The 16943-nt window shown below is 40.0% G+C and overlaps 1 protein-coding gene across 4 annotated transcripts in view; it reads left to right on the top strand.

Moving 5' to 3' along the window:
* The window catches only part of LOC111865797 (mucin-12), a gene marked incomplete at its 3' end in the record, with an annotated part of 176152 nt that overhangs the window by 68062 nt on the left and 91147 nt on the right, over positions 1–16943 (top strand). For all 4 annotated transcript variants that reach the window (XM_033751966.1, XM_033751967.1, XM_033751969.1 and 1 more), the window contains 4 exon segments: positions 2588–2686; positions 8003–8938; positions 9273–9647; positions 16087–16255. In XM_033751966.1, the coding sequence (XP_033607857.1) occupies positions 2588–2686; positions 8003–8938; positions 9273–9647; positions 16087–16255 (1579 nt within the window).

Below are 16943 nucleotides of genomic sequence, written 5' to 3' on the forward strand. Positions count from 1 at the left end.
GCAATAAAAATTTATATACAATTTATACAAATACTTTTTCTAAAGGTTACTACCTCTAACATGAATATGGCAATATGTAATCTCTTTTGAATTGATTATCATGGAGACATAAAAGTATCAAAGATGAATTCAGTATTTTTAAGATATTGTCACGTGTTGGGTGTATAACGCGACAAATAACTTCACGCCTTGTTGGTTATAGCGAATTTATTCCACTCGCTCTTACAATCACACAATTTACAATCTGACAATTACTGCCATCGGCAGTACCACAAATGCTACACTGCAAATGCCAGAATACAAATGACTGGTTGCTGGCTAACTCGGAACTCTCTCGGAACTGACTGTGAATAGCCTTCACTGCTCCTTATGTAGCCTCGTTCCGGACAACACAGAACACGGCCATGTAATAGGCACCCTTGTTGCCTGATGCTGTGTTGCTAGCAACGCTGTCCAGAGTTGTTTACTGCTGCCTAGCAACCGCGGTTTTTCCCTTGTTGACTTCACAGCTGTTGACCCGCGTTGCCTACCTACCAGGATGCTGGGACTCGGCTAACTTCGGCTCCGCTTGGCACGTCACCGCTGGCGGGGGGAGGGGAGGGAGGATGTTGACCTGCCTATTACCATTGCCCAACACATCACAATATTTTAGCATTATCTGAACTGAGAAGTTAGATGTGTTCATAACCTCTCTTGTACTATCAGCTTACTGCTTTTTAGAAGCTACCCTTTACAATCAAAAGTTACTCTCACTGTTTGCTGTGTGCCACTAAATCCCATGCCAAAGTTCTTCCCATAATTTTCGGTGCCTGCACACATTCAAGAGACTAAGGATGTTAGTTTTATCAAACTTCATAGGTGTAATGAACAAAGAAGCTAAAATCAGGTCATCTGTTATATGTGCACTGCTTTATAACTGGTAGTAAATGCAGTAAATATTCCTGACATTTTTGTGTGTATTGGTTCCTTTATGTGCTCTGAAACAGTAAAATTTGTCTTTGGAAACAGAAATTCTTGATCTTTGTGCCGCAAAATTATTGTCCTTTTCCTTTATCATTGGTCTATCACTCAGATTGTTAGACATCTTTCAACTCCAGTTCAGATTGTGAACCCTTTATTTCCTGCATTCCATAATTGTTTCTGTGTTCTTGGTTTCCATGATGAATTGCATATTTCATACATTCAAGTCCAAACACTTACGTTTCATTGTCATACATTGCTGGTCACTGTTTAACTGGAACAACACAAAGTAAAATCAGAGAAACTGTCAACATTTTACTGAGATGGAGTTAGGATGATATCACATGATGGACAGGTAGGCATCATTGGCTAAAATTTTGAGGTGTCTTGATGTTGAATCCATGATGTGGTGCTAAATGTCATTTTTAAAAAGTCAACTGCTCCTATAGTGTGTGACATTTTGAAGAGTTTTATGACCATGTATTAGAATGGCTCTGTGCTTGTATGGTAAGAACTTCCCTCTGTTGGATTTTGAAATGGGAACTTTCATCGCCTAGACATGGGGACAGGCGAAACAATGCATGAATAGTAACTGTTCATATTGCCAAATGTAAGTAGCTTGGGAACAAAAACTGTGACTACAGTTAGTGGAAGAAGTTACAGAAAAATGTCGTGACCAGTTAGGAATCATTCATTATGGAGAAGGTAGCAGATGAAAAACTCCTGCTTTTGCAAGATTCTCTCATGCACCTAACATTAAGAAATTGGTAGTAATGATGTTCACTCGCTATCATGAATTTCTCGTTGTAAGCCATACTCACTCTGTTTCAGTTATATGGCATGCTATGAAAATTAATAGCATACCAAAAGTTTTGCTCATGAGAAAGTTCTGTGACCATTTTTGAGAATTATGTCCCCTCCCCCCCAGCCTTCAGTTGTTTCATGTTTGATGCAGTTAGGATTTCGTGACAAGTAAATAGAAGACTGGTCAAAAGTAGATATACAATTTAAAGTACTGAATTAGATAAATGAATATTGTTAAATTGTTGTGTAATTTTTAGATGTAAGAGAGTCAAAATTCAATGGATGTTTACACTTTTAACCTTGACATGTTTATATGTTAATTCAGCAGGTGTTCAAAATTGGTATGTATTCTTAATAACACATTTCTTTCATTTTTTTGCTGACTTTTAGATACTAATGCTTGTATCGGTTCTTTTAGCCTAACCTTGATTATTTGTTTACTTCATTAGTATTCTATGATTTCCTACTGCTCTGTTAGGAACCACAATAAAGTGTGTATGATTATCCCATCAAATGAAACTAGTGCTAAGGCTTGCAGGGGCATCCCATATGTGACACACAGCTAGTTGAATTACTGCTCAAGTGTGAAATATATGTTCTCATCTCTCCTATACACGCATTTTGCTTGGATTACATATCCTGAAAATTTAAAGGTATCCTTATCAGACTAAACAGTTGGGTTTAAAACCATGGAATTTTAGCTGTCTGTTTGGATCAGCCTAGGGTTGGTAAGAGTTCAAACTTACCAATTCTAGAACAGTAGTAACTTGCACAAGAGCAGCAACAACTGTGTACCTACTTTTGGGGCATTCATATGTTTCAGCTTCAGCAGTTGCAGCAGTTTCAGGCAGGGAATGCCACTGGGCGCCCACATGGACAATCTGTTGCATTCACCTTGCCACCACATAGTAATACTTCCCCTGTAAGTACCATTAATAATTATAATGAAGTTTTCAATATTTACTTGTGTAATATGTAAACATTTTTATGCAAAAAAAATTGAAACATGTGGTGCGTAGGATATGGGAATTCACCTTTTTCAGAGTATAATTTTAAATGTTAGATTGAAGTCAGAAAAGTTATAGCTGTATATCATTAAGAGAAAGTGCAGTTTCTGTTCTTTAGGGCTTAATTTATAACTGCCATTTTGAACCCCTATTTTCTCATGTTTGACACACTTTCAAGTCGCTGCTTATTATAGCCAGTAAGGTGAGAGATACTAACTGTGCTTGTACTGAATACAGTGAGGCACCCAGTATATACAGTTCCAGTGACAGTAACACATTTTTATTATATAGCTGCCCCTCCTACATCTGCTTTAATATTTGTAGAAGTTGTACATTTGTTTAGTAGAGATTGGTCTGTCAAGACATGAGGATAAAAGCTAAATAATGCAAGACAAGAGGATGCCCCTGCACTCCAGCAGTGGCATGTAGCAGCCATTCCTAAGTTGGGTTAACATGTACACAAACAGGAGAGACAGAGAGCGCACTCTTGAGCTGAAAGCAATGAATAAGAGAGAGTGGATCATCTGGGGAGTTGCCCCTTGAAAGCAGTTTCCAAAAGATTATGGATTCTTGTAAAAGTCATGGGCAAATAATAACTTTGTGATTATGCAGAATTTGGACAAGCGTATTGTGACATGACAGATAAAAGCTGGAATAGTGGCTGTCATTGTTAGGCAGCAGTGCTGTAAACATGTTTCTGTAGCAACAGGTTGCAACACAACAATAGAGAATGCAGTGTTTTCAGTGGCATCTGCATGAAGGCATTATAATGAGGAACAGCAGCAGCAGTCGAAGTCGGTCTTCATTTGCATTATCAGCAGCGACTAGTGATATCAGAATAACAACAGAAGACATTTTGTGAGTGCTATAGTTATGTTGAGCTGTAGAGTGTAAATCAGGAGACTGTTATGGTTACTTGTTACAAGTTACAAGCATTCAGTAAATCCAGCTGTCCGTCCAAACCCCATGTATAGTCTCACATGACGGCTGGTGTGAGAAGTGGATTGATTTGATTGAAGACTACACTGGATAGTTATATCATTATACTGCAGAAATGGAGCAAGTGGTAGAATACCTGTTGGTCTAAATGAGACAAATGTAAGAGCTGGTGGAAGCCAACCATGTGAGATAAAAACTGTTTGAGGAAAAATAGAGGACAATCAAGTAGCGATGGAGGACTTGCAAGAAAATATATGGGACAGTTGAGAAGTGGCGGAGGCCATGATAAATACTGGCCAGGAACAAATAAGAGCCCAAACGAATGCCAGCCAAGAAAATATGGAGGCCACAATTAATTTCATTTGGTCTGAACAGGAAGAGACATAAAAAATTGTGTGGAATGCATCCTGGCACTTGAACCAACAGGCATAGGACCTCTATGAGGAACTGAGCGCAAAGATTGAAGAAGCACATCTGGGGTTACAAACGTCCCTCAATACATGGACAGAAAACCTCTGCAAGAAGATAGTGGAAATAAAGAGGACCTTTACGAAGATCTCAATATCAGGATCCAAGGAACATGGGTTGAGATGGAAACAACGAGGACCCAAGTAGAGACCACATGGCATGAGTTCAAAAGCCAGCTAGCAGAAGTTGAAACCCAAGCTGAGCATGTATCTTGTAGGAGAACAGGAACCAGCAGACGTGCAGTGGAGGCACCACAGTTCAATGGATCGACATTGTGGGCCATGTTTTGACAGCAGATTGAGATTGTGGTGGAGCACAACTACTGGATGACCTGCAAGAAAGCCACATACCTGATGACCATATTTAATGATCCAGCTGCCCACATTATACATGCTGTCCCCACTGGAGTGATATATGAAGAGGTTACTGAGGTGTTTCAGAATTGCCACAGTGACATCCACCTGGCAGGAGTATCCACTCTCAGCTGAAGAGAAGGACCCAGCTCAGTGGGGAGTCCCCGCAGGAGTTTGCTGCTGCCATGGACCACTTGGCTTATGGCCCCCACATTGTACTACCTGAACACTTAATTAGTAAAGAAGCTGCCTGTTCATGTGCTAATGGCATAAAGGAGTGAGGCATAAGGTGACACACTTGGGCCAAGAAGACACTCTGTGAGACCCACAATCAAAGCCTCAAGCTGGAAGTAGCTGACATAGCAGCTGGGATGCCCTGTAGGGCCCAACACATGAAGGCGAGGGCATTCTGGAGGAGGCAAACACACCCTCATGGACAACTGACAGCTTTTGTGCTGGTGCTGTGGGACTACCTGGCGCTTTCTAAAGGTCTCCTCTCACAGATTTTACTACAGATGCTGAATGTGAGAGGACTGATGCTCGAAAAATGTATGGGGGCCAGCAAGAAGAGGCAACGGATGCAGCCAGAATGCAACCGCAGCCCATGTATGTAGGGTCAGAATGGTCAGGAGACCATGTTCAGCAAGAACTAAGTACAGGAGAACAGAATGACCTGTCAGCCATCTTAGAAGGAACTACTGACAAGGATACCACAGAAAAACTGAGACTGGAGAAACGAATAGAAGAAACAGAGATGAAAGTAGTAATTTCACCACTGACGCCTCCTTTTTATGTCAGAAGAGCACTGACCATGACAGTCTACATGCCAAGGAAAGGATAGGAGAGAAAGCACATCAAAATTTTATCTGCTGAGCTTTCATCAAGGCAACACATGGTGGAGTCCATAGGTTTGAATGGCCATACCATATTCTGACTTTATATTCTACTTTATAATCACATTTTCTGCAAAAGTTATGTGTCGGTCAAAATTCTGTCAGTTGTGGTTTTCTTACAAGCCTTCATCAAGGAATTGCATTGATGTAGTCCAGAGGCATATACGAGGGTAGTACTGAAAGTCATGAGCAACAATTTTTTGTAAAGTAACATGCTTCATTATTGTCAAACCAAATACACCACCTTAATCTACAGACCTTTCTTTATTTTTCCACTTAATCGCCACTTCTTTGTACACATTTCTCCTAGCGTTCTGGGAGTTTGAAAATTCCCCTTCTGTAAAATTTCGTTCCAGCCATCCGAAGACACTGACGCACTGCTTTCTGAATTGCCTCCCTTGTCTCAAAACGTTGTCCATGCAGGTGATCCTTCACAAATCCAAAAAGATGGTAGTCGGAGAGTGCCAGATCAAGGCTATAGGAGGGGTGTGGAAGAACTTCCACCTCAGCTTTGCAGTTGCTTCCAATGTGAGGCGAGCATTGTCATGCAGGATGATTGATGTTTTGTCCCGAACGTTTATCGCGCAGTGCACGGCAGAGCTTGTGCAGCGTCTGGACATAACGAGCAGCATTGATGGTTTGCCCAGGTTCCAGGAATTCGGCCAGAATAAACCCCTCTGCATCACAGAAGACTGCCCATCACCTTCACAGCTGATGGCACCGTCTTTGCCTTCTTTTTTGATGGAGAATGCAAATGGTGCCATTCTATAGTCTGCCGTTTCATTTGAGGCTCAAAATGGTGAAACCAGCTTTCATCACCTGTCACAATACAGAGCAAAAAATCATCGCCTTCATGTCGATATCTCTGCAGCAGTTCTGAGGTGATGGCTTTTCACTGACCTTTGTGGTCTTCGGTCAATAACCGCAGGACCCAACGAGCACAAACTTTCCTATAGCCCAAGCTTTCAATCATCTCCTGTACTGCACTGTGCCCTGTTCCAAGTTTTCGGGCTATTGTGTCCACAGTCACACACCTGTCATCTTGAATGATCTCATCCACTCTTTCCTTGTTGCGTTCAGTTGAGGCTGTTTGAGGACGACCGCTCTGAGGCTCATCTTCGATGCTGGTGTTCCCATCTTTAAAATGTTTCACCCATCTTCGAACACTGCTCGCACCCATGCACACACTTCCATAAGCATGCTGAAGTCTCTGGTGAATTTCTGCAGCAGGGATTTCCTCTTTCACATGAAATTCGATGACAGCACACTGGCGAAATGACATTGTTGTCGGCCATTTTGTTAGGAGTGATACTGGTCACATGATGCAAAGCTATTGACATCACAAGACACGCTAGGTTAACAGAACAGCTGGTTCCACCTACCACCATATTCTCTTTCGTCTGCTGTCCCCAGGTTGCATGCAGAAAAAGTTGCTCATGACTTTCGGTATGACCTACGTATTTTTTGACACACTGTGTCTACAAATGTAGTTGTCAGGAGAGCTACTGTATGTACTATTTAACCAAAAATTCCTGTTTGTTTTATGAATAAGAAGGTTCGAAGTTGCCAGCCAATATAAAATCTAAAAGATGATAAAGCATTCAGTGTTTATTTCAACTGTAATTACTTAGTCCCTTATTCTCATAACATCTGTAGTGCATGCTCTAGTTGCAGAAAGCATATGGATGTTGCTGATTACTAATTCTTCAGTACTGAGTACCCTTCCCTTCTGACCTAACCGATGGACATTGGTTGATCCCTGTGTCTTTGATTTGTGAATTGATCAAGTAAGATCCTGATGTCCGTATCAAACATTGCCTTGTATGGGCTTCAGATGCTTATGGGACATCTCTCTGTAGTAATAAATGGCAACAAAACTTCCTAATTAACAGAGTCTTAGTTTTACTGAACATAGAACTAAATACCAAGTCTTGCTACTTTGATCAGAATTTTTATAACAGCATCATTAATTTCTAGTTCTTACTGCTCTTTATCTTGTTTGCTTATTGGGTTCTGGTTTTAACATGCTGAGTAAATACATGTTGTTACATAATCCAAAGGTACCTATTGTTGATGGGTTTGCTAAAAGTTGGTCAGAAATATTTTTAATTAATGGAGATGTGATAACTGCTTTTTACAGATGGTAAAATGTCAAGTTGTGTCTGTGCTTTGTTAAGCACCAGATATGTGTGTGAGTTAAGGTATAACCCCAGCACAATGGAGATACTGGTTAGCTACTTATCCCTGGGGAACCACACCCTGATACCCTTTGTATAGAAGGCTGGGTGGGCTTAAGAGCTTGTCTGAACAGTGTGGAGAAGAAAGAAATCTCTTACCCTCGCAGGAATTCAACACGATTCCCTAGTCTTCTAGTTGCACAGTTGCTTTACAGTTGAGCTGCCCTCACTGAAAAGAGCAGTAAGTACTAGATCTTCCAAATTCAATTTTGATTTGTACCAATAGCCCCAGTAATTTCTAGTTCTTACTAGAGAGACTAGTCTTGTACATTTAGGTTTACTCATAGGAACTGATAGCAATTCATTTCTGGTTTTTACTATAACATGTCTATTAAATGCAGGTTGTGTCATCATCATCCTCATCATCCTCTGCAGCAACTGTGGTCTGTTCGTCATCTTGCATCCCAGTATCCACGCATCATTTTGTCTTGACTCCACTTCACCATACTGGTGGAGGCAGCACTACCCATCCTCATCCGTCATCACATCCAATCACCTTGATCAATTCCTCTGGTCAGCAGCCAGGTGGCACACTAGTCAGCACCTCAGTGTCTCAGCCCTCTACCAGTTTCATCTATACCCCAGCAACCTCCGCTTCTCCCTCTTTCTCAACCTCAGGTAGCATTCCAACCACTGGACTTCAGCTTGGGAATCCAAATGTCACTATTGGACATGGCGGAACAATTCTTGCGACCCCAACTGCTGGTCTTCATTTAGGGGCAACAGTACCGCCTGCAGGAATGCCTGTGATAGGGTCAACAGTTGGAAATACTTCCATCCAGTCCCTTACATCAAATTCTACGCCAGGTGGTAGCTTATTTGGAGCATCTATCATACCAGCTGCAAACGCCTCGGCCAATAGTGGAGTTCTAGTGGGGCCATCAGGCACAACAGTGTTTACACCTGCCCTTGCTACAAATGCCATCTCCAGTCCTGGATCCCCTTTTTCTGTTCCTACAAGATCTCCAGCACCCCATGCTCCACCAACGCCTTCACCCAGTCCATTACCTCTTAGGTCCCCAGCATCAGTTCCATCACATCATCCCCCTTCTCCTGCTCCCAGTCCATACCATACTCAGTTGCAGTCCCCACAACAGCAGCAACAGCAACAACAGGGCAGTGTTGCCAACCCACCATACATCCTCTCCACAAGTGCCAGTCAGACCACTCCTGCAAATCTACTGAAAGAACCTTATGGGAGTCTTCAGCCACATGTTGTTTCAAGTTCTCAGACTCCAACCAGCTTTGTACTGTCTACTGCCAATGCCACTTTTAAGGTGTGTACATAATGCATAACTCTTATTTGACATATTTTGCTATCTTTATCATTGTGTGAAGTTCTTAATAGAAACCTAATTTGAACCAAATATAAGAAAAAATCCAGTATAGAATTGTAGTTTAAAATATACTTTGTTCTTTGAAGCTTTGCATACTGTATGACCATGTGCACTGGTATTCCAGAAATGCAAGTAAGTAAGAACTTTGTATGTATGCATGTGTCTGTACATATAAATTGAATTTTTCAGTGTACCTGTACTCAGCTCTGCAGTTTGCTCATAGTGATTATCTCTCTTAAAATTCCTACATTTTGGCTTGGGGATGTTGTTACAGGATGTGTACAACATGCAGCAGCCATCATCTCAACCACCACCACAGCCATCTGTAGTTGTGTTGCCACAGCAAAGGTCCAGTCTGTCAGGCAGCACTACGAACACATCGCCTTCCCCTGCCCAGTCCCCATATTCAAACCTCCAGTCACCAGTTTCACAACAGAATGCCACTATGTTGAACCAGCATCTTGTCCAACATATTGGCACTAACAGTGTGGCACCAACAAGATCACCAGCCCCTGGAGGAGCCCAGCCAGCTGGTACCATAACTCCTGGTGGGGCTCTTACACCCGCCCCTTCTCCTTCACCACAAACCAGAACTGCTGCTAGTCCAGTGATACGGTCAACTACTCCTCAGCCAACTGTCATACATCAGGTGTGGATTTTTCGTAGGACTCTTTAACATAGAAATTGTTTCTAATGTTAACTACCATGGAAGTCTGATGTAATGATCATGTTCTGCAACAAAAGTTTATTTTTCAGGGATCATAGCTTTTTGTTAACACTTTTCATTCTCAACTGCTTTGTTGGCTTACCTGCGGCCCAGCAGTACTCTAGTAGTTTGCAGGTTACACTTCAAAGAAACAAATAGTGTGCAATCTGCATTCATCCGAGGATTTACAAAAGGTTGCTACAGGCACACCCTAGTGACAGAGGAAAGAAATGATGTGCATTTGAAGGATAAATTATTTTGGCTTGACGTGGTGTTACTTTCTGACCTTTGTCAGATACAGTATAATTGGTAAACAAACATCCTTGGTTATGGGAACAAAAGGATTAGGCATAGCAGTATTCCTTATTTTTAATGAGAGTAATTTTCTTAATTTTCACTGTGTCAAGTGTTTTTCCCCCATTTGTGGTTTTGTCTGAACATATATTTGACAGTTCTGGAGCAATGCATAATGCATCGTTGAAAATAACACAAACAATTAAGATAATTGCCTTTTCTCCATGGAAGCAGATGTTCTGGTGTGGTCCTACCATTAGCCATCTTCCTCTAGACAGAGAAAACGCTGCATGCATTTTGAAAGTATTTTGTTTTGTCATGGCATGATACACTCTGACCTTGGTTGGATATGGCAGGATGGGTAAAGGGCCAACTTTGGATATGGGAGCGAAGAAGTTATGAGCATAGCAGTATTCTTTAGTTTTTGTTTTCACTGTGATGAGTGTTTTTCTCTCATTTGCAGTTTTGCATATATTTGTATTTGGCACCACAGAAGCAATGTGCAGTGCATTATTGGAAATAACAAGTACATCAGAAAAAATGTTTTTCTACGTTGAAGAGTGTGGCCTGGTATGATTATAATAACCTCTTTGAAGGCTGCTCCATCCCTCTCTCGGGAGCACTAATTACTCCTACTCACATAATCCACGCCATCTCACTTCTCACGGGAACAGTAATAATGAATCCATAATAGTAATGTCTCTGGCAATGGGCACTGTAGAAAGATTCATATTATCGAGTACTTGTTCAGTAGCAGAATATATGTCAAATTGCTTGATAATTTTGATCAGATTTTTAATATTCAATTATTTGTCAGGTATTTAAATATTTTTATATTTTGCAACATATAATGGCTTTAATTTAATTTCTTTCCCATATATTTGAATTGATTATTTGCAGCATTTGGTGTTATTATTTTGATTGTGCCTATCACCGAGCATCTCTCTCCACATGAAGAGTGTATAACTTCGTAGATCTTGTGTTTTAACAGTTATGGGGGACTTTATTATTTTTGTTATGAAACTTTTTACATAATTGTGCCCAGATGGAGAAAAAATGCATGCTAAAAATACTCAACTTAAGTCATAAATACAGGTGCAATTCAGCCTAAAAAAACAAAACTGACATGGTTATTTCATTATTGGTACTATGTAAACATTATTTTGACTATAGTATTCATGATACTCAGAGTAAGAATATTTACTATGGCATGACCATTTTTTTTGTTATGTATACCGAATTCAAATTTCGCTGCATGATTCACTTTATAGTTTATCTCTTTTATCTCAAATATTTGGGAAGACGATATGCTAACTGTACCTGCTGCAGATTAAGTGATAAAGTTTTAAATTTTTCCCCCTCTAGACAAAGCCTTGTAGACACTGAATAGTTTGCATGTGATCACACTTCCTGCACATAGTTTTTTTATCATGATGTTTAAAATTGCTTCTTAGTGTCAACTTCTGTATACCAGATTTACCAAAAATTCCATTACAGTCTTGTTGTAGTTCATTCGGTATTAGGTAACTTCCAGTTTTAATGCTGCTTCACAGAATGGTTTATGGGATTCACATATTGTATAAAAACACTGCATTTTCCTCCCAGTGATGTCACTACATTTATGGACACTAAATTATTCAAATCGAAATCACTTTCACACAAATTCTCTAAACTAAATTCCACCTTCAAGAACACACAGCATGCCAGAAAGTTTCAGTTGAATTCTCTATCCACAGAAATGGCAGGTTATAAATTATGAAGATAAATTTCATGTTTGGTCTGAAACTCTGGCCATTAAACCTTGTTAAAAATGAATATATTGTATCAATTTTCAAGTATGATTCACATTTTTATGTTCCACAAATTTTGGGAAAAGTCTGTGCATATACAGGACACATTTTTCGCTTATGCACATACTGTTCTTGATCTCATTTTCCCCTTCATTCCCTTAATCACACAGACAGCATTCCTTCATCCTAGTTTGTAGTTCTCAAAGGTATTTATTTTCACTACCCTGCAGTATCTCCCATACTTGACTACCTAGCAAAACTTTTCTTCTCCTAGAGCCATTCTTCTGGAAAAGCACCAATAACCTTTATTGAAAATTCCAAGTAGGTCACTGGTTTATTACCTTCTGTCATATTTTTCTAATGAATTGTGTAACTATTCAGGACCATTCATAAGACATATTAACATTTAAATACCAGGCATTAAAGTCACTCACTCCCTGCAGGCCCCTGCTGTGCCCATGTTTGGATAAACCAGTGTAATAATAGACAGAGGACAATGATATTGTATTTGATTTGAAATACAAAACTCATTATCAAGAAGGGTTCATTTTACAACCAGAAGCTGCATGTTAGGTGATTATTTTGTGAGGGGTTTTTGTTGGAGAGTAATGGTGTGCCTGCCTGTTCCTGTGTTTGCAACAAAATTTGTTATATTTTGAATGTAAATTTTGTTATTTACGTACTTAAATATAGATGTGGATGGGTCATGTAAACGTATTTTCTCTGTTGGGCAAGGAACATTAGCTTTCTTTGCTCTGCTGTATGGCTACTCATTAATATGTTTGCAGTCAGCGTTCCTTCTCCACGTTAGCCTCTACGGGTTCAGTTTTGTAAGGTATACTTTTCAGCATATAAAAATATGAAGTCCATTACAGGCCTCACTGCTTAGCACACTGATTTGTATGGTTTATCTCCAGACATAAATTAAGTAAATGTATCCTTGTAACAGGCCGTGGAGCCCCAAAGGGTTGTGAGATGTTGAGGTTCCCACATTTTCAAGACCATCGGCTCATAGATGGCAGCAAGATAGTCACCCCTATTTGCCAGCCACCCTTTCCAGACATGGATGTTGGAATTCATTCCTGTGTGCCCCTCCCGGGGCTGCTAGAACAAGGTCAAAATCAGTTGTTCCTTGAACTGTAAGTGGGTCATTTACCCCAAATATCTGCCTGGATTTGCTGGTCATGATAGCTGAACGTTTGTAGCTTTGAATTATGGTGGGCTGCATCAGTCAGTGTTCTTTCAGAATCACAAAGCGCCCAGAACTTCATTCCCGATCTTGGTAGTGTTAGTTGGATCAGTGCTGCATTGGTTGGATGTTGTTGTATTGACATGACCTTGAAAAAACAGGTGTGCATACCTGATTGTTTCAGTAGCAGTTATATTTAGCACGATTGTTATAAAAACAAAACACAAGTATGTATGTGTAAGGGTGGGACATAGTGATTTGGCCCTTGCACCGCAACCATCACTGATCTATTGTGTTGTAAGTTGCAGGCGCTAGAATTGCAGATGGGATGTACTTTAATCCCTACAATCCTAATTTTTGGTGTGTGGGTGATTGTCATTGTCAGTAATAATATTGTCATGGGTCACAGTGACTAATGAGACACAGGTTTGGATTGGTGAATTGGTTTATTGGATCTTCACTAGTTGTGACTACAAATAATTGTAACACTTTCAAGATTACTGTAATTATAACACACATGTTAACTCTTCACAGGTCTTCTGTTCACTTCTCTCGTATGCACTCTGCACTAATCTTCACATGTTTATAACACGGGAACTATAACAGTTTCACTTAATCACACACTCCAAGTGTTACACATAAATGAGTTTCACTGAATCACACACTCCAAGTGTTACACATAAATGAAGTCTTCTAATCACAATTTAAGTCTTCTACAAACTACCCGTTGCTGTCTTCTGCCAAGAACTCAGAACTCTGTCACTGCCTTGGTCAAAGTCAAAGTCACATTGTGACTGACGGTTAGTCAGTCTTTGTGTCGAGCCCAATCTGGGGCTTATGACCAGATATTTATTACTGTTTGACAGTTTCGGTCTTGCTTTTGTTGGGCACCCTCTCTGATGAGAGGGCAAGTCTGTCTTTTGTCAGAGTCATAGTCTGTAGTAGTAAGTCATTTGTCATAATGTAAAGGATATTTAAATTTTACATGTTAATAAATGTATGTAAAAGAAGCTGCCCTTTGATTTTAGCATTCACAAATGAAGTCCAGGTTTCATCACCTCTTACTCATATGATAAGATTGAAAAATTAATTGCCATTTTTGTGGTATCGCTCTAAAAAAATCAAAGCTGAGGCCATTTTCTGCATTATATGCACACCCATGAACATTTTCAGAACACAACTTGTGATAGCTTAGCATGTTATAATCTTGTAGAGAGCAGTGCATGGAATTTGTGGAAATTCTCATGAACGTTTTGGAATTGTGAAGCGCCATCTTTCACAGAGTTTTGATCAACACATCAAACAAGATCATCACTCACTGCAGATGGCCGGCCACTTTGCTGTTCATGGTTGACATTTATTCAACCATTATTGGACATCCTACATCATTGTATTACAGTTCCTTCACTCATTACATTTTGGCCATAAACTGCCCATAATTCACAGTGGATTGCTACAGCACTCAAGTTTTCAGCTAAAAGGAAGCAGATAACAGAAAACACATCACAGCTGGTGGGATTATCAATTGCAGGACCCATCATAACTCACTCTGTAGAGAAAGGAACAAACAATAGGTGACCGATTATGGGATGATTTACAAGGCAGTGAGTCACATGACATTGCCTTACATGCTCAAGTTTTCCACTGTTCCTGCATTAGTTGCCAAAATAAATGGAGTTTACTTTCCCTCATATTAGATTAAGAGAATGTTTTTACTTCTTCATTCAGATGATGATAAATACACTGAAATTGTTTAAGTATTATTTATTATTTTCCTATCTCCATGATTCTAGTTCAGGTAGAATTACCTTGCTATACCATGTACCTTCGCTATTTTTAAGCCTTAATGCTATATTGTGATATGCATGAACAGAAATCAGACAGGATTGAAGATTGTGTGTAGCATCCATTTAGGTTGTTACTACTCTGTCCAAAAAGTTTCCGACCTTGGACCGGGAAAACAAAGTTCTGTATCTGGGTGGTTACAATACCTAATCCCCTTCAAAGTAGGCCCCTTGTGACTCCACACACTTAGCCCAGCAGTCCTTACATCACTGGAAGCAATTCTGGAAGGCTTCTTTTGGAATAGCGTGCACCTGTGCTGTCGCTTTCCATATGATGTCCTCGTGGCTGTCAAAACGGGAGCCTTTTAGAGGTTTCTTCAATCTCAGGAACAGCCAGAAATCACAAGTAGCCATGTCAGGAGAGTATGGAGCCTGTAGAACCTGCAGAATGTCTTGCTTGGCCAGGAAACCCTAGATCAGGCATGATGAATGAGCTGGGGTATTGTCATGATGCAGCTGCCAGTTGCATGCGTCCCACAGCTCCGGTGTCTTGTGCCAAACTGCATCACAAAGATGGGAGGACTTCTTGGTAGTACTCCTTATTGACAGTTTGGCCTAGTGGTGCGTACTCATGATGCACAACACCCTGGAAATCAAAAAAAAAAATGTATCACCTTCACATTGCTCTGAACCTGTCGTGCTTTTTTGGACCTCAGGAATGTTGGATGCTTCCATTGTGATGCCTGGACCTCGGTTTCCGGGTCATATCCGTACACCCACAACTTGTCACTAGTGATCACAGTCTTCAGGAACTCAGGATCCCTGTTAGCGCACTCTAGCATGTCCTGCGTGACCTCAAGGCAGAGTTGTTGCTGCTCCGGTGAAAGCAGCTTGGGCACAAATTTTGCCGCCACTCTTCGCATGCCCAAATCCTCAGTTAAAACTGTTTTAGCAGAAAGTCAGATACTTTATAGACAGCGGCGTGTGTGCATTTTTTCCAAACGTTTATAAATTCATGTGATATCAAAGTTATACTGTTTCAGTAAAGTATTTTAGAATGAACTGAAAACTTTAGATAGAGAATGTGTGTGTATGTGCGTGCGCATGTGTGCAGCTGAAGCTGTAAGTTCCCATAATCAGTATAATGAGGAAGTATACATACTCTGCATTATATTTCATTAAATTATGTGTTACAAGTTGAAATTTAGAATCATGAAATGTTTTCTTCTCTTTCTCTTGTTTTTTTTTTTTAACTTAGGTTGCAGTTCAGAACATTTTTCACTGGCTTCAGTAACCTGGTTTTAAAGATATGACTGTTTTGACAGACATTACCAGCTGGACTGGCACTCTCTGGGACTGGCCAATTTCCAGTGATACCTCCAGGCTCAACAACCATGCTGCAAGGAAATCATCAGCTAGTTCAGATCATACATCATCAGACAGCTGCACCGCCAACTACTACATTTCCTTCCCATACACAGATTATTACCACTGGTAAATGCATTTTTTTTCTGTTCCCTGTTCATATATGGAGCCCTTTAGTTTAGGATTAACAGACTTTTATTTTGTAATTTCGTGTAGTATTTGATAGCTGACACAATCCTTGAATTTTTATTTTACAGTTTCATTAATGTAGTAAGTCAGGCTGGAGGTAGGGAAATTTGACTCTATTCAACTTTCATACGCAGTTTTGATTCAGAATGAGAGGTAGAGAATGTCTGTCTTATCTCCTGTAAGCGTTTAATCTCATAAGTATGCATATACAGTAAATTATGGATGGAATGTTTGTGGGGCTTGCAAGTGTATGGCAAAGAGTGAGCAGGACTTCTGCTTATAAAGGATGACGCATAGTTAGCAGTCATTTGAAGGGTATAAAATGTAAGTTCAATGATAGTTTTAACTGTTTGGTTCAAATAGAGCTAACAATGATGAGAATGTTGAATTCTTCGTTATTTTTCTATCACCATGGTACTCCAGGGAAAAAGAGATATTGTAGTATATGTTAGAACGAGCATTGTTTAGAATTTCATAAAGTCTTGTGATATCGAGGTTGGACTGTATAACTCCATATGACTTCAGAAACTACAGGCATGTTTGCAAAGTGAAGTATCTTACACAGTATAGATATTCATGACTTTCAGTCATATTAGAATTCATTTACCTTATTTTAGTTCGAGATTAG

Source organism: Cryptotermes secundus, unplaced genomic scaffold (assembly GCF_002891405.2).
Source record: "Cryptotermes secundus unplaced genomic scaffold, Csec_1.0 scaffold757, whole genome shotgun sequence".
Lineage (NCBI taxonomy): Eukaryota > Metazoa > Arthropoda > Insecta > Blattodea > Kalotermitidae > Cryptotermes > Cryptotermes secundus.